At 37.4% G+C, this 24,369-nt stretch overlaps 1 protein-coding gene across 2 annotated transcripts in view; it reads left to right on the top strand.

The window, feature by feature from the left end:
- Positions 1-24,369, top strand: part of POU6F2 (POU class 6 homeobox 2) — a 305,013-nt gene that overhangs the window by 43,674 nt on the left and 236,970 nt on the right. Inside the window, exon 2 of one of the 2 annotated variants that reach the window (XM_030445663.1) lies at positions 13,475-13,646. In XM_030445663.1, the coding sequence (XP_030301523.1) occupies positions 13,475-13,646 (172 nt within the window). Of the gene's footprint in view, positions 1-13,474; positions 13,647-24,369 lie in introns of those variants that run through there. The other variant, XM_030445664.1, reaches the window with a different exon arrangement.

The following is a 24,369-nucleotide window of genomic DNA, read 5'->3' as shown; positions in this document are numbered from 1 at the left end:
AGCAGAGCTTCCTGACTGTGAGAAGTGAGTTCAAAGACTGTCACAGACATATCCCACTCAGCTTCCTAAACTATAGGTCTGAAGAGCTGTACTGTATGTATGTATGTTGCTTCATACCTGTGTGTGTGGTGCTCTGTTTTGGATTTGTGACTCAAACCATACTAATGACACACTGGTGCTCTGCCTGCTGTGGAGCAGTGCTTGCAAAGGGTCTGTGCTAGAGGGAAAGGACACAGCCAGAACAGCTGGTCCCAGCAGACCTAAGAGATATTCCATACTATATGATGTAGTGTACAGCATTAAAAGCTGGGGTAAAGTAGGAGGGTGTGGGAATGTTTGTGGTTTATGGTGTTTTGTCTACCCACATATCTGTTATGAATGCTGAGGTCCTGCTGCCCTGGAATTGGCTGGATATCTGCCTGCCAATGGGAAAGAGTGGAAAAAATTCCTCATTTTCTTTTGCTTGCATATGTGCCTTATGCTTCATCTGTCAAACTGTCTTTTTCTTGCTCCACAAGCCCTTCCTTCCTTCCTTCCTTCCTTCCTTCCTTCCTTCCTTCCTTCCTTCCTTCCTTCCTTCCTTCCTTCCTTCCTTCCTTCCTTCCTTCCTCCTTCCTTCCTCCTTCCTTCCTTCCTTCCTTCCTTCCTTCCTTCCTTCCTTCCTTCCTTCCTTCCTTCCTTCCTTCCTTCCTTCCTTCCTTCCTTCCTTCCTTCCTTTCCTTCCTTCCTTCCTTCCTTCCTTCCTTCCTTCCTTCCTTCCTTCCTTCCTTCCTTCCTTCCTTCCTTCCTTCCTTCCTTCTTCCTTCCTTCCTTCCTTCCTTCCTTCCTTCCTTCCTTCCTTCCTTCCTTCCTTCCTTCCTTCCTTCCTTCCTTCCTTCCTTCCTTCCTCCTTCCTTCCTTCCTTCCTTCCTTCTTCTTCCTTCCTTCCTTCCTTCCTTCCTTCCTTTCCTTCCTTCCTTCCTTCCTTCCTTCCTTCCTTCTTCCTTCCTTCCTTCCTTCCTCCTTCCTTCCTTCCTTCCTTCCTCCTTCCTTCCTTCCTTCCTTCCTTCCTTCCTTCCTTCCTTCCTTCCTTCCTTCCTTCCTTCCTTCCTTCCTTCCTTCCTTCCTTCCTTCCTCTTTCTCCCCATTCCATGGGAGAATGACTTTGTGGATGCTTGGCTGCTGGCTGAGGTCAACTCACCACAACTTCAACTCGAGTAACCACTTAAACCAGAAATAAATGTTCTAGAAGAAAATCTTGGTAGTCTAAGAACTAACAGCCATTCACTGGGAGGCTAAGAAGAGTAGTTTTGTATGTTACATTAGCCAGTCTTTGGAAAGTGAGTGTTACTGAGGAAACAGACGTGCTAGTTCCAGCTATGGAAAAATAGGAAAAGGAAGACGGATCAGGCCTGACAGCAACAGAGATGAGATCTGCTTCACTCCTTTTTTTACAGAGTTTTACTTTCCTGTCTTCCTTCTCTGACATGAAGATCTGGGAGGATGGAGGACATGCACTGTACCAGTGAGTAGCAAGAGAGCAAAAGGGAAAAGCATATTTTACTCTTAGAAGGCTCTTTATAGTTGCCCCAGTGTTGAGGTTTTTTTTCCCAGGCAAAAAGAGGACCTGCAGAGCCGTTCTTTCTTTCTTTATTTATTTGAAGAGCAGTGCAGTAGGTCAGAAGTGCCACTGGTTTTAGAAACAGGAGAGATGGATATTTGTGATGTGAGGATTAAATTGGTTGATTTTTTTTGTTGACCTAGGCTTTTTTTGAAGAAACTAAACTATATTTAGGGTAACCTACTGAAATTTTGTTACTGATTCTAGTGAAAATATTGGGGCCTTTGCATAGATCTGTGTTTTCCTGTGTGGAAAATTGAGCATGGGTTTCTTCCTGTTGAAGCAGATGGTACCAATCCAGATAGCTTCATTGGGAAGAGAATCAATACTGCTAGGAACTTGCATATGTACTTATGATATATATATATATATATATAAACATACATTATATATGATTGTATATATGATGAACAATAGCAGGATTTTGGAATAATTTTTCTGTTGTTGAAGCAGAAGGGAATCATTAACACTTATGCTTGTGTTCTTTAAGGATGCCAGTCACAGTTACCCTTTTAGGGTGAAACTGAGCAGCCCAGTGATGTTGGCCAGTTCTGAAATAACAGGTGCAAGCAAGAAAGTGTTGCTGTAGTAGCATGCCTTGTTTTACTCTCTAATCAGGTTTTCTGCCTTAAAAGATTATTTATTTAGAAGGAGTTTCCTTAAGAAACAATTAGGAACCTATTACAACTTTTTTGATAAAAAGAACAAAAAAATACTCCAAGCCTAAACACAAACAGTACCTATTAAATAGAATTTTCCATGAAGGAAAAGGCTCACAGATCTGAGGACTGTTTATTTATTCTTTTATTTATTGATAATCCAGTTACTCTAATTGCTGTTAAAATTATCAGTAAGTTTTATGCTATTTTGCTGTTCTAAGGCACTAACAGTAAAGAGGTTGTTACACTGCTTTGAATGTGATCCTCCTAACTGTCCAACACACAATACTAGTACTGTTTGTGATGTCTGACAGATAGTACCTGGCATAATGAACAAAGTACTGGGACTTTGTAACTGTACCTGCAACTTCCAGCAGAGTATGATCATTGACAAAAAGGTGAAACACTTCTAGGCCTCTAGACCTCTAGGCTTCAATTTCTTAAAGAAAACCAAGCTCTCATGAAAACTTCCTTAGAAGTCTCAAGCTTTGTGATAATTCCAGGCTTGTTGAACCTGGAATACATTTAATTAGAAATTAACATTCCAGGCTTGTTGAACCTGGAATACATTTAATTAGAAATTAACATAAGAAAATGTGAAATACCAAACGATGTGAAAAGAAAGATGTGGTACTGAGATGTTGATGAAGACCTGGTATGAAGACAAGTAACCCTAAGGATCCTTTCTGATGATTTTTTAAAAAATGCACTCATTTATCAATGGGAAAGCCTTGGAAAATATAAAAGCCTTAATTTTGATCTGCAGTATTTGTGGCATTATTAAGTATGTTTAGCATTTATAAGAAAAGGTTTTGCTGCCAGATGAATTCAGTGTAGGAGAACCATGGGAAAACTAACTAGGATTCTTACACTTAACCTGGGAGCTGCACATTTTGTGGCAGTGCATCTTCTATTATCTGGGAAAAGAAAAGAACATTTGAGTCTGTGAGGCTCAGTACAGATGAAGCTTTCAGTTTCTCTAATAGATGGGTATTCTTGCTATTTTGTTCTATGTATAGAGTAGATAAAAGGAAACCTGAGGGCCCTCCCCTAGAAGGTATGGTATCAGTAGAAATGCCATGACAGAAGTGATTTCCCATACTTGTCACTAGAATTCAAGCATTCTCTATTAAGGCAAGAACCATGGAAGGCACCCATAAGAACTGACAATGTTGTTAATCACATAAAATATAAAATCAAGGTTGAGCTGTCCTGAATTTGGATTCAGATTTTGGAAGTCTTCAGTCCTCTTTAGGAAGAAGAATTCAAAGCAGACCTCCTAATTTGCTTGAAAATAACAAAGAACAATTTGTTACCAAAAGATTTTCCAGCATTTTTCAGTTGTCATATTCTGGTGAAATCTTGACTTGCCTGGTGTGTTTTTTGTTTAATATACCTGTTTTAATAAAGGATTTTGAAAGGTTCAGAAAAAATATATATCCAATTTCTAAAATGGTCTATGTTGTGACTGTGGATTGCATTATAAATTGTAACTTTTTAAAAATTACATTCAACCAAGTGTTGGATGAAACTGGAATAAGATTAGAACTACTTGAAAAAAATCTTCAGCAAAAGAAGTTTTCACTAGAAAAGGTTACTTCATTGCAGTAACCCTGATATGTCCCCATTTCAACACATTTTTAGCAGGTGTAATTTCATGTGTCTTTGGAATTTCTGGAACAAACTTTACTCATATGGCCAACTCCATGGCCAGCTACAGACAGATCTTGATTTGGGTTTTCCTAGATCAAATGCAAGTAATTGAATTTTCTGGTGAGCTAGGTTGTTGTTTAACCTGTGGTCTGGTTTTCAAAAATTTAAGTTAATGGTTTCTTTGTTTTACAACTCGCAAATCCTAACAGGTTATGTAAAATCAAGTTTTGTTTAACTAAGACAAGAGTCTTGCTTAATTGCTGAGAGTCCCTTCTATGCTGCATAGTCGAGTTACTCATACATGATCAACATTCAAAAATATCCTAAGTTTGGTTTTGGCTTGCTTCAGGATGCGCTGTTTTCTAAAAGAAAGCAATTTAAACTTAATTCTGTCTCTGATATTTCCTCCCCCAAAGTAATTTCTAGTGTGTGCATGGCATAGACAAAGACTGACAAAATACAGAAAAACAGTATATAGTATAGTTTTAAATTATTAAAGGACTTGAGCACAGATCCTATGAGGTGAGGCTGAGGGAGCTGGGGATGTTCAGCCTGGGGAAGAGGAGGCTCAGGGGAGACCTCATCACTCTCTACAACTCCCTGAAAGGAGGGTGTAGCCAGGGGGGGGTTCGTATCTTTTCCCAAGCAACTCTCAGCAAGACAAGAGGGCATGGTCTTAAGTTGTGCCAGGGGAAGTTTAGGTTGGATTTTAGAAAGAATATCTTTACAGAGAGGCTGATCAGGCATTGGAATGGGCTGCCCAGGGAAGTAGTCGATTCTCCATCCCTGGAGATATTTAAAAAGAGACTGGATGTGGCACTCAGTGCCATGGTCTGGTAACTGCAGCAGTAGTGGATCAAGGGTTGGACTTGATGATCTCTGAGGTCCCTTCCAACCCAGCCAATTCTATGATTCTATTTAAATTATTTTAAATATTTAAATTATGCATGGGACAAATCAATATAATTTCAATCCTTTGTGGTGCAAATCATGCTGAGCAATCTTTCACCTAAGAAAGACTAATTCATAGTATCCCACGGAATATTTTATTACATTTCTTAATTCCTTTATGGCCTCTCCTTCCTCATGAAGAAAAGAAGGGTTTTGCTGATAAGGGCATGCTCTATGTTGTAGAGGGATCTTTTAACATTGGTAGTATGATCATCTGGAAAGCCTGGTAATTAAGTCCCCTTCAAAATAGAAGTCATGAAAATATTAAAATTAAAAAGCACGTTACAGAACTGGCAGGTTCATATGAAGATAGTGCAATGATTTGGTCACAGGTTCATGTCTCCTGTAGGTGGTCAGTGTGAAAACTAAAACAATGTGAAATCATTTTTAGGGTGAGTGAGAAATTTTTGTTTTCATAATAAATGCAATGTAGACAGCTACAATAGATGGGTGTTTATTATATTAAGGGAGAATGGTACTTTTAAGAGTGAATGGTATATTAAGAGTGATGAATACCTCTATAGAAACATTTAAATTTTTATTTCTCTTAATGGAAGAGGATGTCTTTTCATGATGGAACTTTTTTTAAGTCTTCTGGTAAGTTTGCCCTACAATATACATGTTATATAAAATCCCAGTTATCTTACAGGCTTGTAGTTATCTGGATGGTTTCTTAGTTTAATTTGGTTCCTACAGAATAAGACTCAGAGAGCAGTGGGAATTATCCACCATTCCTATGAGGAAAATGTGTCAAGGTCTTTCTCCTGATAGAAACTATCTTCTAGTTTCAGATTTAATTGCTTCCATAGAACCATAGAATTTTCAGGGTTGGACGGGACCTTTAAAATCATTTAGATCCAACCCCCCTGCCATGGGCAGGGACACCTCCCACTAGATCAGGTTGCTCAGTGCCCTTTCCATCCTGGCCTTAAAAACTTCCAGGGATGGGGCTTCCACCACCTCTCTGGGCAACCTGTTCCAGTGTCTCACCACCCTCATGGTGAAGAACTTCTTCCTAACTTCCAATCTGCATCTGCCCTCCTCTGATTTGAATCCTTTCCCCCAAAGTCCCACCTTTGCATTCTTGTAGGCAAAGAAAAAAGGCTTTCCTATGTCATCTGCTTCTTCTGGGAGACCAGGTGGCAGAAGAGTTGGAAATTTCTTTGGATAAGTCTTTTCCAACCTAAAAGTTTCTATGAAATGAGTGGGAAAGTCTGTGAAATCTTATTCCACCAGTTTGATCCCTGTAAAAATGTTACTGCCTCTTCTGCCTTTGTCCTGTCATGATCTTCTGGTCTCTCAAAAACAGGGTCAGCCTTTGTGTGCAAAGCAAAAATCTTTAAGTAGAAGAAGGCTGCTTTCTCTCACCTCTCTCAAAACATGTTCTTTCTCCTGGTGACTGTGCACTATTATCTGTCATGTGTTTTGAGGACCATGTTAGCTTCCCAGAATAGTACTTCTCTGGCTCTTGATCTCCATATGGATACAAACTTCTGCTACACATCTACAGGTGAACAATCTCCTTTCCAGTAAGCCAGAATGTAATTGAAATTTAAATTGTAACCAGGCAGAGGCCAAAGTTACTGCTCTTGTCATCCTAGTTAATTGAGGAAACATATATAGCTTCACCCTGTAGGTGGTAGAAAAGTCAAACAATTACATGTTTTACGATGAGTAGAATTGTTCCACATGTTTTTTTGGTTGGCTGGTTGGGGGTTTTTTTGGTTGTTTTTTAGTTTTTTTTTTTTTTTTTTTTTTTTTTTTGTGGTGAAACCAACATCCTTTGCCTTTCTTTCCCATTTGAAGCATACAACATGACTGCTGGGGCACATTTAGAGCAATAAGCCAAAGTTGATTATAATATAAATGGTGTCCTAGCCATTTGTCACCATACAGCTGTTGTGTGCATGTTCCCATCCTGCAGCTTCTAGTCAGCATGTTGCAGAGAAATCTGACCAGCAAGTTGACTGGGATGTCTTTTGTGAACCTTTCAGTTTGCTTACAATAGATGTAAGAAATAGTGAAACATTTTCATTAGGCAAAATATTTCAGTAGGGGCAAAATTATGGTTAATAATGAGGTTTTTAATGATTTGAAAACATGTAACATCTTGGTCTCAAGACACAGCAATTCAAGGGACATTGCCACATAAAATTTATTTTTTTAAAAAAAGGTTTTATTTCCATTTTATGATTTCTAAAGCTGCAATTAAAATCTCAGTGAGATTATGAAAAAAACCCTATTTCTGTCAGAAACTTTGATCAAGCATTGGAAAGGTCTGCCCTGGGAAGTAGTGGATTCTCCATCCCTGGAGATATTTAAAAAGAGACTGGATGTGGCACTCAGTGCCATGGTCTGGTAACTGCAGCAGTGGTGGATCAAGGGTTGGACTTGATGATCTCTGAGGTCCAGAGATCCAACCCAGCCAATTCTATGAAACTGTTCTACTAACCATCACTAACCATTCCAGTTTCTGGCAGGAGTTAAAATTAAGTAAATATATTAAGGAGACCATCCTGGCATTACTGGCTAACCTGAGAAGAATATTTAAATGAAAGAAAGCACTATGGGCAGCAATACTCTCTGTGACTGTCCAAGTTAAATTATTCAAGTTCAGTACTATTAAGAACTTGAGTATCATTAGGCACTGGTTAGTTAGATATGTTAGTTTTAACTAGAAAATGTTCCCTTTTAATTGCAACCTGTACACTGGATGTGAAGATGAGTATCAGTGGAAAAATACCAAGTCCAAAGTCACACCAGTATTGAGAAAAGGGAGAAGAAAAGAACTCTTTTTCTGTTACAGAGATTTTCATGAGGAGAATAAATACCATTGTAGCTGAAGAAAAGCAGAGACTGTTTTGAGTGATAATATTCGTATTGAGTGAAAAGAGCTGGGGTTATATCAGCTTTTTGCTGTAAGAGGAAGGAGAGGCAATACTGAAGATTTTAGTAAGTTAAATATGAGTAATATAGGTAATATAAGTATGTAATGGAGTAAATAGAAGTACAAGATGAAAGTAGTGAAAGGAGATCAATGATCATACATCAGAAGTCTTGTTTGTTTTGCTTACAGAAACATCCATCTAAGGATGGTGGTACAGATGGCTGTGAAGAAAATGAGATTTTTCTCTGTAACTTTTTCCAGGGAAATGTCAGCCAATGAGTAGCAATGGTCAAGAGGACACCAGGGGACAAAAGGTTGATTCAGAGTAGTTTGCATAAAGTGTATAGATTGGGATGGAAACACCAGCATATTAGCAACAGCTGATACAACAATGTTAAAGAATAATCAATTTCAGGCTGCCCCTGAATATTCTTTATTTATAGAAGAAAAATTAATATCTCTTGGAGCAATATAATGAAAGAAGGCGTAGTTCATAGGAAGAATGTAATCCTAAATTTCACAGATAGTTGGCAAAAAATAAATCCAAGCCTTTCTCCTCAGCAGAGTCTTTCTAATGTATTCCTCACTCAGAATATATAGGCTAAGTTACATCTTAGAATATTTTTTCCAAAGTTATGATGATGTTCTGACTTGATTAAATATTTTTAAAAGCTACAGTTTGAGTACTTGTTTGGTGCTAGAATAATGTATAAGCAGTGTAAATTTTATGTTTATTAGTAGTATAATTGGGGTGTTTGCTCAAACATGCATTGTATTTGTGTCAAGAAGAAGTCTGTGCAAGATCAGAATCTGAGAGGGAGGGGAGGATTTATTTAATACTCTGAAAAACATCGGAAACAATTTCAAGTAGTTATAGAACAGATAAATAGTCTGTGTGAAGTAATTCCAAACAAGGGGCAAAATAAAAAGCAAACCAAAGGATCTTAATTTCTCTCCTAATTAACATAATTAAATTCAGAACAACAGTGTTTCTGGTGCAGCAAGTACAAAATTTTGTCCAGTGGCTAAACCAGTGCATGAAGCCTTTATAAAGCCCTATGATCACCCAAGTCCTTTATAGTAAGGATAAAAGTAGTTTGTGTTCCCACTTTAAACTTCTGCCAAAGGCATATTTCATGCAAAACCCATACAGTTTTCTTTAAAAGCTGTCTTTGATTACTAAATAGTTTTGCTTAGAAACTGCACCTTTACCCTTAAAGTGGAGAGGCAAAGCTTTTAACACAGTGATAAATGGTCTCCTGTACTTTGTACAGTGCTGCAGATAAGAAAAAGGTTTTGGCTGTAATCAACCTTTGCAAATCCACATTGTTTTTACTTTTAGATTAATCCCAATATCTTGTTTAAATCGGAGGGGAGGCATAGAGCTGAACAGAGGTGTAGCACAGGTATTGCAGCTGAATTACAGGAGGTATAAGCAACCCTTAAGGGAGACACACAGCAGGGAGGACCACTTGCTGTACAAAACTGTCAGTGAAATCTCACAGAAAACAGGCAAGTCTGGAAATAGTAGTGATAGTTGGACAAGAAATACATAACAAGGTATATGAGTATCTGGAAGAGATGAATATAAAATTTGTCACTATATCTGTGGTATACACAGGTATTTTGAATAAAGGGATTATAACTCCTTAGTTCACATGTAACTATAACTTTATTCTTGTGATTATGCCATCTGAAATTCTGAAGCATTAGATCCCTTTTATGCACTCTTGCCTCTTACTTAAAGCATACAAATTTCATCTTGCCAGTTTTTATGCATTCTTAGGCTTTTCAATTTCATATTGAAAGCCTAAAATTTTTATGAGGCTGTGGGTCAGTGGAAGACCCTGTGTTACAGTGCAATGGATAATCTGAGGTTTAAAACCTTCCCCAAAAGCAAATGCTGAGTGTCAAGCCCATAGCCACCCAGAGCAGGAGGAACAGCTGCTGTTGAGATGGTTTGCAAAAGAGAGTCATAGACACAATGCTTTGTCTTGGTGCATCCTCTCTAATACCATGGATCTTCTCTGGGCTGGACTTTGTAGGTGGGTGGAAGAGGAGAGGCTGCTGGGCCTGCAGCTGGCATAACAGCTATTCCAGAGGTTTTTTTAGGGATGCCCCTGGGAAATACAGGAACAACCCCTCTGATTCCCAAGGGAGTTTGCAGACTAGGCCACTTGCTGAGCACAGGAATTAGAATTTATTATACTTTTGGTAAAAATAGTAGTTTTTAATCACCCATAATCAACCCCAGAAGAGAAATGGTTATAAATATGGAAAGAAACTGAAGGCCTGGAGACATTTTTTAAAAGTGTATTTTTGAAGGAAACAAACTTTCCCTCAACTCACCATTTAGGTGATTTATTAAGTCTTCATGTAGACTAGAATTTTGGACAGTACTTAATCTGTCTGCTTACAGAGAAAGTTGTCATTCATTCACCACATGACAGAAAGAGCTACCCTGGGGGTTAAGAACAGGTTCTGGTATCATCTGAGGGGGTGGGGGCAGCACTTTATATTATTTCATTTGTTACAGTCTTTGCCTTTGTTTTTGCAAAGCTGTTTTAAATTTACTGTTAGGAGTCTGCTCAGCTATGTGAGCAACTACATTGTTGCTTATTGTGGTGTAGATGTCAGTGATATCTAGCAGCAATGAGTTCCACAGATTTTCATTGCTTACTGTTTGGAGAAGTATCTTTTATTATTATTAGATTTATGACTTTTCCATTTCAGTGGAGGCCCCTTTTTTCTTCAGATGAGGTAGAGTTAATAGTTCCTGATCTGTTTTCTCCCTGACATTTATTATTTCCTATATTTTGTTCATGCTCGTTCTTACTCACTTTTTTGGTAAACATTCCCAATCCTTTCGATCTCTTTATCATTCTTACCACACATGTCTGTCTGATGTATCTTTCTTAGATGGGCTAACCAGAAATGAACAAAATACACCAGATGAGGCCAAATTATTGATGTACCTAACAGGTAAAATCCTGGCCCTGTTGAAGTTGCTGCGGATTCACTGACATCTAAGGGCTGAGGTTTCTTCCAGTGCTGTCACATTTCCTACATTATTTTTTCTCTCATTTTTCACAAGTTCAACTTCAAAATTTGGCAGCTGAGACTTTAATCTAAAATCTTACTGATTCAGCATCTTCCATTAAATTGCTGTTAGTCCTCAGATTAGCAGTGCAGCTCTGTGGACAGGATTAGTTCCCTCCCCAAAATACTTCTATGGGAAGAGTCAAATTTTGTCCTGATTCACATTTGTTACGGAACTACTCTTAATGTTAGTTTTGAACAGCTCAAACTGAGGGCAGCAGCTCAGACTTTGAAATAATGCTGTTTGTGTTCACCTTTACCTGCAAAATCTGCTAAAATAAAGTAATTTTGTATATGAGAGCAAACAAACAAAATCTTTGCTTTGGAAAATGACTGCCCATAATGCAATATGATTATGAAGAAAACCAAGTCAGCAGGGTGTTTTATAGCATCTGCAAAAGAAATATGTTAACTTCTGTTTTTTCCCTAGAAACATCCAAGAAATGTTCAGATTGTTGCTGGCTAATAAATACAGTAAATGAAATGTTAATAAATCACCAGCAATTTAGCCTGACAATAACATGAATTGACCACATTGATTAAATTGATTATGTTTCATATATTTACAATATGTAGACACAAGCCTAATTTATTTTCTGAAGAGTTCAAGGTAGATATCACTGTTGGTTTTTGTTTTTTTTTTTAAAAAGGCAAAACAAAACAATGGAGTAATGCTTGTGGTTGCTATCTGCAATAATCTAATGCTGACAGAGAGCAGTATTTTATTTAGTAATTAACAGTGTAAAGGGGAGAGAAGCTGTCATGTTGGTTCTTAAGCTGGGGAATGTGATGAAAGATGATATCTGCGATCTCATCCTTTCCACTTGTTTAGGATTGTCAGGATGAGAAATGTCAGCATTATGAAAGCTCAGCTCTGCTCTTGATATGATAAAACCCTTCAAAAGCCAGTCTTTCTCTCCCTCTCCCCCCTCCTTTTTCCCTCTCCCCCTCGCACTTGCTTTTTTATTTATCCTGTTTTGTTCGATGGCAGAAATATAATTCTTTTCTTTCTTCCTATTATAAGCCACCATTTTTGTTTTATTATATGTTTCACAACCCCTAATGCCCCACCGAAAATTACCTTGTTAAATGACAGTGTTTCAAAGCCATGAATCCTTTCCACCATTCCCTCAGAGGTTTGAAACAGTCAACAGACTGTAAAGAATAAATAATAAAAAAGTATTGATTATTTTGATGACTGTGAGATTCAATTAAGTATTAATTTTGCCCTCCAGTGGACCTATCAAGGTATTCAAAAGGGAGGATTCGGCTCAGCTAAATGCGTGCTGAGTGCTTCAGCCTTAAATAGGGAGAAAATGTGTTTACCTACAGTATTTGAAGAGGAGTGCATTGATGCACAGAGTCCAATATTTAAGTGCTGTGCAAATTAAGCCCTGGTGACAGTGACATTGTTTTCAGCGATATGAGTATTGACTAAAGAAGTGCATTTGATGACAGCTTAAACTATTTGTATTGATTAACATTTTCATAGATTATCATGTGTCATATCAAATTCACTTTTCAGACATGAATACATTAAAAAACCCATAGGCAAACATCGACCAATGTGAGGACGGGACAGAGGGAACATGCTAACCAACCTACTTGCTCGCTGGTCACCTGTTCTCTGCATAAGAACCATTTAGGCATGAACTTTGCAATAAATAGCTGCCAGGGAGCGCAACAAGGTCACTTGTTCCTTTCCTTTTTTTTCTTTTCTGTTTTTTTTTTCACTCTGGTTTCCGTGCTGTCATGATATTATGCCTAATAGTTTGCAAACGGAATAATAGAGTGTGCGTGGAAATAATGCCTGACCCCCAAATGTCCTCAATGAGCTGAAGATAGATCCAAATCATCAAGGAAAAAAAATTGCATGTGCATTTGTGTGTAATGTTTCACAGGGGATATAATGTCCCAAACACAAGATTAATTGCAAAGGGTTTGTGTAAGTATATTCCCTAATTTTCTATTTTTTAGCAATGGTTTCTCTGTTTTATTTTCAAAAGAAAAATGTGTGCTTGTGTTTGTTTATGGACTTTTGAAGCATAGTATGTCAGAGACAGGAACAGTTAGAAGATTTCTCTATCTCTGTTGAATGTATGTAATGAAGTGGCTGTTTGCTGCTGTGTAACCTCATATAAATGCTGGAATACTAGAAACTGTGTATTTGATTTTGTTAGTATTGTACAGCTGAGGATGCCTCTTTAAATCACTATGGAGCGCTCACAGGGTGCTCCTCTTCCATGGCGTTGGAGCACACAGGAATTTCTTTTCTTACTATGTTAAGGACAGGGTGAGGTGTAAAAACATACACACAAAAAAAGCACATCCCACAATTAAAGCTGTGTTGGTTATGTTGCTTTCATAGAAGTTTTTCTCCAAAGCATCCTGAATCTCTCACATGCTAGTTGAGCTTTAATAGGGTGGGGAGTAATGGAAAACTCATTGGATCTGTAATAGCTCTTCACTTGACTGCAGCCAGCAATAACAGCAGGAGCAGCCAGAGATAAGAGAGAGAGAGAGTGTGTGTATGTGTGTGAGAGAGAGGGAGTGGAAGAGAGAGAGTATACGCACACCAAAGCTGCCACTTTTTTTCCCTCACTCCTTTTTTCCCCCCCATCCTAGGATCCAATGATAGCTGGACAAGTCAGTAAGCCCTTGCTGTCACTGCAGAGTGAAATGAATGCAGAGTTGAGAGGTGAGGACAAGGCAGCTACTTCAGACAACGAGCTGAATGAGCCCCTGCTTGCGCCTGTGGAATCAAATGACAGCGAGGACACTCCCAGCAAGCTCTTCGGTAAGTCTGTCTAGGTATTTCATTTCACTGCTACCATGTTGTCCGGAAGAGCAATCTCCCTCCCCGTTCTTTTTTTTTTTTTTTCCCCTCCTTTTTTTTTTTTTTTTTTTTTTTCCACACCCCCCCCCCCCCCCCCCCCCTTCTACCTCCCCCCCGGTTTAGTTTTCTTTTAAGTATGAAGGAGTTGCTTGGAGCATGCAGGTGTACAGAGCCCTCTGCTCCCATTGCAACTGGTTACCAGAATGACAGCGTCAGTCCTGAAAACTTTTGTCAACAATGAACTTGTTTTTATGCGAGTTGCAGATGTTTTATGTTTTCTTTTGATCCGTGGTCTCTAATGTAAAAAAAAAAAAATATAGAGGAAATCTTTATCTGTGAGTAGTTCATTAACATTTATTATATTAGGTGTTGATGTGTGTCATACGCGTTTTCTAAGGCTGGATTAAACAGGAAAGTTACCATTTTATGTGGTAAAGATAAAGCTGAGTGAAAAGAGCTGAAACATTCCCATAGAAAACACTCTGTACTGAGTAAACAAAGGCTACCAAGGGTACTGCACATGAAGCTGGTATTTTTTGAGTTTAAATTAGAAATTAAAGCCTGTGAAAACAGAAATTAGCTTTCGAATTTTTATTGACTTTAAATAGTCTAAACTGTGCCAGATAATTGTAACCTTTCAAAATCAAAAGCAGCAGGAGTGGCACTCCAACACAGACATCTGTCATTCAAACAGATGACACACTGTAAGTCAACTTGAGCAACTCTGATCTCTAATCAGAAAAGGGAGTAGAGTTGTTGAGGCTCGTGCTTGAATGATAGATGTTGATAGATGTCTGAGCTGGAGCAGCACTATATGGTACATAGTGACATTTTGGGTTTAGAGGGACTGCTCTCCTGAAGGAGTTCATTTTAATTATTTCTATTTGTGACTTGAGACAAACCTTAATAGGAATGGAAAATTTCCTTATTTTACATGGTTCTATATGTGGAAGTTGGAGGGAAAAAAACGTTGTTTAAAGGGAATGCAGCTTTAAGGGTGAGAGCATGATAGCCCATTTTCTACGATTCAAGTTTTGATTTCATAATCTGTCAGAAAATCTGTAGCAGTGTTCAGATTTCAGTATCCCAGCTACAGTGCTGCAAGGCTTTTTTAAACAAAAGAATACATAACATTTTCTATTAAAATGTTATTTGCCCCTTATTAGAAGGTGTAGCACAAAATATTTTACTAGACAACTTCCCTGTAAATATTGGAAAATAATAATAATTTTTTAAAATCCTAAAATTTAATTTCTGGATTACAATAAAGACCATGGCTGAATATCACATCCATTTTTAAGCACCCTCTTAGTAATCTTTGTTTCCATGGAAAGCTCCATTAGCAGTTGAATGTACAAAAAGCATTTAATAATTGTTTTAGTTCGTTTAGGAAAGAATGGTGATGCCTAAAATTCAAAAGCCTATTAGTTTTGTAGAGTAGTATAAATGTCTTCACCTGTGTTTACATATTCTATTTGCTCAAATGTTTAGGGTGCGTCTGCTAAATGTAGCAAGGTATATACAAAACTAAAAATGGACTTTTAATTTGAGTGTGGTGAAATACCTGTTTGGTTTTATATCAGGCAAGTCTCGTAATAAAAGGCAGGATATTTTTTTGCTATTGTCATTTGGATGCTCTACAGTGACAGTGAAATATACACAGACACTTTCATTAGATTTGCCACGTGGGATATGAAATAACGTGCAAAAATACATTGCTTCTGAACTGCAAATATAATTTATGTACTTAAAAGCAATAATAAAAAAGCTACAAATTAATACATAGTGCAGTTTCTGTTGCTGAGTGTAAGGTGTTAGACAGCCTCATTTTAAAACTGCTAAGAATTGTTCCCAAGTATACAAAAGTAACTTAAATAGTTCAGCTACCTCAGGATGAACTTGTTTAGCATTTGTCAAGGTTCTGCTACAATTATCACAAATGCTACAGATCTTTTTGTAGCAGTCCTTGTCAGTTAATTTTAGTAATTTTGAGAACATAAAAGAGAGGACAATAGGACTATTTTGATACATCAAAAACGAGGAAATTTATTTAAAAGAAATGTGGATAGCCTTCCTGTAACAGATCCATCCCTTAAGACAGATTTGCAGTAAGTATTTAAAAGTAATTAAATATAATTTTTTTTAAAGCTTTGGTATATGATATCAACCACTATTCTACTGATCTTTCTGTTTGTTTAATGCTGTGAATAGTGTGTTAGAAATGCATATTTTGGGCCTTTCTTTGCAGTCCCTAAAATGAAATTGCTTGTGGACTTACTGATATGTGATGGTATAGAGACTGACAATTTTCTCCTCCAACTTTCATCTGATTGGAGATAATTTTCTTTTTACAATATAAAATTTAACACATGCTGTGTGAAATTTTGCCCAAAATCTGTTAAGCAGGAGAAGGAGGAGCATTTTAGAAGGGCAAGGGGAGGAGACAGGTCAATGGAGAACAAAGTTTTCTTCACTGCTGCTTTCAAAATTTTGAAAAAATTGTGAAAATCACTTACTGATTTGGTTAGAGAGAGTGACCCTCATTAGCAATATTTCACAAGTCTTATTTTTGTATAGATGAACAGATATCAGTTATTAGATGGGAAGAGCTTCCTTCCTCCTTCACTGGACACATTCTGCTTAGCTTCTTTTGATGGATGAGTTTCTTTTTGCAAGAACCTGCCTTGCTCACCTGTACCTATTCCGAAAATCCACCTCCTTTTCTCAAACTTCCTTGTTTCAGTATTTCACTGAATACCATAGAAACAGTGGGTATTTATTTTAGTTTTGGTAGCAGATAGCACAATTAATCATAAAAAAATTACTATTCTTCAACAACAATCCCTGCTGCAGGTGAGGAAAGGGCAGGAGTACAATTAATTATACTTATTTTTGACTTAGGAAGATATGCAGTACACTTTTGTTTCTCTTTACGGATGCTTTGCTACCAGTGATAAAGCAGGTGGATGCTGCAGCTCCTTGGGTTGCAGAAATACTAGCTTGAGCTGGGCTAAGTTTCGGATCTTCTGAAGCTATTTCTGAAATAGCTTCCACCTAAAACTGGTGCACAGGCATCTAGGAGAATGCATTTTGTCACAGAGGTGCAGTTGTTACCTGTGAGTAATGATAGGCACAGCTGTGATTAGAGGGGTTGTGCTTGCTTGCTTTCTTGCTGCGGTGGGGGGGTTTTTGTTTTTTTGTTTGTTTCTTTTTTTGTTTGTCTTTTTTTTGGGTTTTTTTTTTGTTTTGTTTTTTGGCTTTTTTATGCATGGTTTTTTTTTTTTGTGTGGGGAGGGGTTTTTTGTTTGTTTTTAAAGAAAAAGCTGTCCTGTAGTCTGTGGGTTTGCATCTGTAACACATCACCTGTGAGTAGATACCAGTGGGCTTTTTAGAATCTGCATGTAAAACACTTTTGATACTGAAATAATGTGAAATAAGGGGAGTGTAAAAATATGACGAAAAATTGCACTTTCTGAAGTGCAAAATTTTCATAAGGACCTTATCCTGAACAGATTAGCCCAGGAGTTTTGAAGTGTGGAGTTAGCACAGCTACAACGTTTCAGATACAGGAACGCCAGTTTCCCGGTGCATTATGAGCTAAAGTTGCTTTGCAAGAGATCTTGTGTATTATTTACTCTTTACAAATTTTTGGAAACAGTATCTCTTTTTTTCATTATATAATGTAATTAAGAAACAGTGGAACTAAGTCTAGCTCTTGAAATTCCTGGTGGAATGACTTGAATAAATACACTGGGATTTGATCCTAAATTAATTAAGCTTAGTTTCCATTTTACACAGTATCTTGTAACAAGTTTTGAATAAGTTCTGAAGCATTTTTCTGGAAAAAATCTTGGTAAGAAAAAAAAAGATACATCATGTTTAGCTGTGTAATACTGTAACAGTTGAGATTCAAATGTTGGGTTAGACATCAGTTATAAGTTGTTGATCAAATTCTCTGTACAATAAAAATCCCAGGAAAAGACCAAGAGCTCCTGTGGACTGAGGCTGGTTTTCCAGGAGTTAGATCCACTCTTTAATTCATCTTTAACTGAAGGTAATTTGTGACATAATTAGATGATGGTAAAAAGGAAGCTGGGAATGCACTTGCATGTTAAGGTAATTTTACTGTATTATATAAAATTTACCATTTAAATTGAGCCTGTAGTTCCATGTATGGAACTTACTGAAATAATAAAGCTGTAAGCATATAGTGAGTGCAAGATCAAGCTTCTGAGTGCAGAGCACAAGTGTTTCCTATTTAATAATTGCAGGACAGAAAAAAACTGACTTCTGTTTGGCTGGGGTTTTTTGATGGCACGGTTTTGTTTCAGTGAAATGAAATCCTAGGTTTCCCGTGCTGGATCTGAAGACTGTGGTTTCATTTGGTTCACAACCAGTTTTTACTTCTTTTCATAATGCTGTGTTTGCTTGAAATATGGAGCGGGGACATGCGAGTTAAATGAATCTGCACACATTTCCATAAATAAGGGTTTATTTTCACTAGTTTTGGGATTTTATTTTCCTTTCCTGTACTGTTATCCATGTATCCATGTTTCAGAACTGTGTGTATCTTTCTATATAAGCATGCACTTATATGCTGTAGCAGAACAGGGTACAAGTTGTTTCAAGATGATTGTGCTTTGCTACTAGATTCCTTGTATTGTTCTTTTAGGAAATATACATTGTCCAATATCTTTTTTTTTTTTTTTTTTTTTTTCCCTTTTTTTTTTCGTGTTTTTTTTTAATTGGGGTTGCCTTGATTGGAATGTATGGCATTGGAATCATTTCAGTTACAAAGGATAAAGGGCTTAATTGTCTTTTACCTCTTGAGACAGTGGTCTCTGCAGGTCAGAGCAGAGGTCATTGCCAGGTTGCTGTGAGGAAGCTCACATTATCATCATTAGCAGTGTATCTAGCCTGTGGGGGGAAAAAAGGCCTTCAGACTAAAAGCTTTCCTTTCATCAGTGTATTTAAGGGTGATTCTCGATGGTTTGGTTAAATCCTCAAATTTTCAAGGCCTTATGAGATCTGTGCCTGTCAGGAACACTGTGATAAGTTTTGGTAATTATAGTGAAAGAAATCAAGGTGTGTTTGTCACTCTTGCTGCATTTTAAAGCTCTAGTGAATAATTCTGTTAGGGAAGTTCATGGCCTGAATGGTCTCGATATTAAAACGGGAGCTTTCTTTTAGATGCAGCAAGCATTTGAACTATGTTTATTTTGCATACAAAGATTCCTGTCTCTTCACATAATTTTATATAGGAATTTCCACAAAGTGGATGCTTTGTTCTGAGAAACTGTCTGTTACCCATGCCACCTGCAAGGACCATAGGAGTGATCCTGCTAGCTCTTGAATGTGTGACGCCTTTACTAAAGCAAGTAATCTGTGGATTAGGAGAACTCCTTCATTTTGAAGAATGTGTCAATGAGGAATGTTAGTGGGTGGCTTGCTTATAGAACCAGGACATTATACAGGTTTGCAAGTCCATTTTCGAAAATGTAGCGGTGTCTTTCTCAGTTAACAAATAAGTTTTCAAAGAATCTGAAAATCTGGCTGTGTGATTGATTGCTATTGCTGAAGGTTATATTTCACATGAGAATTTTTAAATAAGTGCTTGCAAGCAGCTAGGGTCTTGGATAACTTCTCTGAATAATGTTATTGTCTGACTCCTTAGCAGAGTTCTTACTGTAGTCAGTGGGGGTTGCACTTTTGAATGGGGACTAAATGCCCCTTAAAGTCTAAGAAATATGTTATGAGTGTTTAAACACAAAGGACAATGTAATGGTAAGATACAAAATTCATCCCTAGCTCAGCATTCCTGCTGTGCCTTGGTATTGCAGGTAGCACAGGCAGTGGTGGTACCAGTGCCAGCATATATATTCCAGCCCTGAGGAGACTGGAGCCTCACACCTTTAACCTTTGATGAAAAGCAATATTGCACTGATGAAGGACAAATATTGCAGCCTCACTTACAAATCCTTTTGCTGATATGGAAATAAATCAGTCTCTTCTTTATATGTATGAATTGTGACAAGGACATCCTACTTAAAAAAAAGCAAACAAGAAAAAGGTATTTTGAATATGGAGAAAGTTAATTGTGTTCTTAAAGACAATTCTGTTTTTTCTCATGGAATTCTAACTACATCTTTGCTAAAATTTGTGAGATAAGTGTGTGCCAGGTGTTTCTTAAATGAGGCTTGAAGTCTGATTTTCTGTGTATACAGAGTAACATTAGAGATGGAAGGAAAAAAAGAATGAAAACCTAGTATGTAAATGGTATGACTGAATGACAAATAGTTAATTTTTAATTAGTTAATCTTTCTTCTCTGTGTCTTTGAAGTTATAAAAATAACAACACACGAACTTGTTTAAAAGCAACATAAATGGCTGGCTGTTTCAAAGGGGACTAGCTGGCTACTAGACAGTAAACAGGTAATTTTGAAAGAACTGTTACTTTCTTTGATTGAGATCCTTGCCGGTTTGTGTTCTGAGATTAATAATAGATCAGACACTTGCACATTAAAAAGCAAGCAAACATAGAAAAGAGATGGAAGGAGAATTGGATGTTTCTATTGGACTTCACATGATTAAGTAAGTTCTCCATGGAAATGTGCGAGTGATGCAGATGGAGGCAAAGTTAGATTTGCCCAAATGTGCACGTGGCACCACTAAACACCTCTCTTGATTTCCTTATGCTAAACAAAGAGATAGCAAGTGCTTATACCAAGCTGGCACCCTGTCAAGGGGCAATCTGTATAAAGTTTCCTGCTGTCAGGTTAATAAATTTTTTAAAAATATCCAAAGGCAGAGGTAGCTGTAGGAAGCTCAGAGTAACAGTTGCCATTCTCCCGTGGATCATTTTTCTCTTTAATATCCTATGTAGCACTTGGTTTTCCTTGTTGTGTTGTCTTCCCAGGTTTTGTTCGTTCTGACATTTGAGTTCTTTGTTTTAATTCTTTTTACTTCCTAAGCTCTTTCTTCTATTGCATCCATCACCTGTGGTCCTTTTTTGGGGGGCAGAGGTGTTCAGAGTATGGGAGGATCAGATTTATGGCTTTCTGTACTTGGATTTAATTGAAAATTCAGTATGTTTATGTTTCTTCAATTAATGGATTATTTTTATGATTTTTTTCAAAAAATATTACTACCATTAGTGTTAGTGCTACCAAAATAACATTAATTTCCTAGTTACAAAAATAATTTCTGATGAGCTTAGTGGAAGAAGTTACATTAAAATGACAACTTAATGAGAAAATTAAGGAGCAAAAGGAGAAGACAAATGTGTAATAATTTGTGAGCTTCAATAAAAATATTTTTTCATAGAAAAGGTATGATATCTGTTAGTATAAAGTCTCATTACTCTTTTTGTCCCCTGTATAAAAATAAAAATCTAAAAATCAATATCAGTATAAAACAAAGGAAGATTTGTATTGTGACATGCCCTGCTTTATGTTGTGATGCTGCTTTGATGCTCTCAGAAGCAGGACTAAGCCCTTTTACTTTGAAAGCAGAGGTCATCTAGAGAAGAATAGTACCTCATCCCGTCTGCCTAAATAAAAGCTACTGTTTTCAGAGAAACTGAAATTGGATTAATTCTCTAGATATTCCAGGGATATCTATGTCTACCAAAGAGATGCACAACCCACCCCCCCGCCACTGTAAAATTTGTTTGCTTAATGCTTAACTACTGCTTGTCTATTCCTAAAATTAGTTTGGGTTTCAGTTTTTATTTTAGAACATACAAGAAAAGTTTCTGGGAGAGTGGGAGTTTTGTTTTTCTTACCCGATGTCCTTTCTTTTCAGAAAGGTAAACTATAATTTCAATTCCTGAACAGCTTAAAGTAAGTTGTCTTAAGGAAAATATTATGTTTCAGAAAACAAAGCAGTCATAATATTTGAAGTGAATTACATATATTTTATAAAATTATCAGCTGGTGTGACTGAAATATGATGTAAAATATGTTAGTTTAATAAAAAATATCCAAGTCCTAAACCATTTCCATGTTAGTCTGAAGATTTGAATGTTACACAAATAAGATTTTCATATATTAAGAACACTATTGGCTACAACAATCTATCATTAGATTACTTCATTGAAAACTAGCTTAGTGTTTATAGAAACACATTAATGCTAGCTTTTAAAAATGTCTTTGTGCTTTTCAATTCAAATGGTCTTTGTGTAGGGTTTAATGATAAGATTCTACTAAGTAATTTTCAGTTTCTGGCTCGGTCTTTTGTCTGATATGGCCCTTTTTTTTAAAATTTTGATTTTAGGATTTTAAATAATTATTATCAGTCAATTGCCTTCCAGTGGTAGACAAAGGAAGCCCTTTCCCAGCCCACACTTGCCACGCAGCCTTGCCTGTTGTTCCTACCCACAAATGCCCAGGCTTGTAAAGAGAAGGCCAGTAAAACCACAAGTTCCACCTTTCCTTTCTGCCCCTCTCTTCCCCTACAGCCAGGGCTGAAGCTCTGTCCCTTTTCTCTTCTGCTTGTTGCTGTGTGCACACATCTGGAAGCATATACAGATGTGCATGGCCAATTGTTGCTCAGGTCTACTTGAGTGCATTTTGCCTCTGTGCTGTCAAGGTCTGCTTTAGGTTTCTGTGCTTTGTTTGAAGCTTAGTGTTTGGAGGGGGCGCAAGTTGTTTATTGAAGAGGACGATATAAACCCTACGTATAACCAAGAAGCCAAGAATTGCTTTTTAATACGTATACCTTAAGGCATTCTTTAAAATATTGTACTATTAAGTATGTGTAATTATTTCTTGAGATAGTGCAGTATTAACTGGAGAGGAAAAAAAAGATAATTTGAATTCAGGCTAATCTCTTGAACAAATACAATATGGAGCAGTTTTTGAATTTTCTTTTCATACAATTAGGATTTATTGACATGGTGTAGAGCTGTCATGTTTGCTTAGTGGCTTGAATAAACATGAGGCCAGATTCTGACATGGTCTGAGGTGACATTCCATCACGTTCACCAGATGATCATAGATTTCATTCGGGTGGTTGTCCTACCAACACCTGCATGCCAGTCCATAACCTTCACCTCTCTAACATGGTCACTTCTATGCAGCTTCCTATGTTCTGCAGCTAAATTCATCTAAGTAAACATGCTGACAGGAAGGAACAACCACTCTATAATTATGCTGTCTTCATTTTTAACAAAAGTTGAATTACTGACATAGTCCCAGGGTTGCTGTGGGTTTCTGTTACACTGTGCAGGAATGTGTATGTGTTGCAAAGGCTCTGTGGCTTCACCTGCTGTTTTGCCATGGGGAATCAGGCAGGAGCTGTGGCAGGAGTGGCACCTGCCCTGCTGCAGGGCAGAGATGGTGTGTCAGAACCAATGTCAAGCTTCCATCAAGGTGAAGTTTTAAAGGGATGTCAATGGGGCAGGTAGAGCATGTTATCATAACCAGACATTCAAAAATAATTCAGGACCATAAATGGTATATATTACTGAAACAAAAACATGACTGCTGATTAAGATGGAAAGGGATATTGGACAGATGTATATGATCTCAAAGGTGATTGTAAATATACAGGCTTGATATTTCTCCTCCTTTCTTATGCTTCCTTGCCTTAACCCATAAATATTTGGGACTGCAAGTCACAAATCTTTCCCAGGGAAAATGAAATTTACAAATGGAAGAAAGCAGAAAATGAAAATATATATTTTTTTTCTGCTAATTGAATATACTTTACTCACATAAGCACAGGAAATTTAATCATTGTGTGCAGCAAGAAAAGCATTTGCGTAAGGCATTTGAGTTGTGGATTTTTCCCTGTTATGAAGAGTGTGAAGGAAACTCTTGTGCAGCTGTGTTGCTGGGATTTGATGTATTGCTTTCAGAGTCTCCTTATTTTAACTGTGTGGATACAGCACAGTGAACCTTCTCATAACAGCTACTGACAAAAAAAAAAAATCTTTCAATCAGCTGGTCCTGCTCCCTCTTCCACAACCCCCACATCTCTTTGCTTTTATGAGGCAATGAATAAAAGAGGAACTAGATGATGCAAAGATTTACTCAGATGAGATGTCCTTGTGAATGAGCAACTTTGGATTTGCAGGACCCCGGCTTGTGACCCTGGACCTCAAAAGGATTGAGTTTGGAGGCTGAGCCTTTCTCACATTACCTTTATCTCATTTGTGTAAAATGATGGCGTGTGTATTTTGAATAGCACTTTATCTATTTCAGGCTTGCATGTGGCAGCAGACCCCTGTCTGGTGTAAAGGCTGGTGGACTTCTGGCATGTAAAAACATGGTGCATCCTACTAGCAGTGCCAGTGGGGCTGTCTGGAGCTGTAGTGGAAGGGAAACAAAGGTGTGGAGGGAGGGTTTTGTTTATATTGTCTAAAAACTCTGGAGGAAAACATTCATGCTTATCAGAAAGAGCAGAATCAGGCCACTTCTTGCAATTATTAAAAAATAAAATAAAATAAATTAAATCTCTGGGCTCTGGTTATTTCTTTGTTTATTTCAAACCCATTTTTCTGGTTTTGTATTCTCTGTTCTCTGGTTCATATACATTACAGCTGAAACCAGGTTAAAACAGTTAAAAAAACCCCAAACAATCCAGTTCCCTAAAAGACAGCTTACTGCTGACTGTTATATTTTGTTTATATCTGATATTCTTTACTGTATTCAGATGGCTGTAATAGACTAGCGCAAGAACT

The sequence above is a fragment of the Calypte anna genome, chromosome 2 (genome assembly GCF_003957555.1).
Source record: "Calypte anna isolate BGI_N300 chromosome 2, bCalAnn1_v1.p, whole genome shotgun sequence".
NCBI lineage: Eukaryota > Metazoa > Chordata > Aves > Apodiformes > Trochilidae > Calypte > Calypte anna.
Note: the sequence above shows the minus strand (reverse complement) of the source record. Positions and strands in the feature narration are given on the sequence as shown.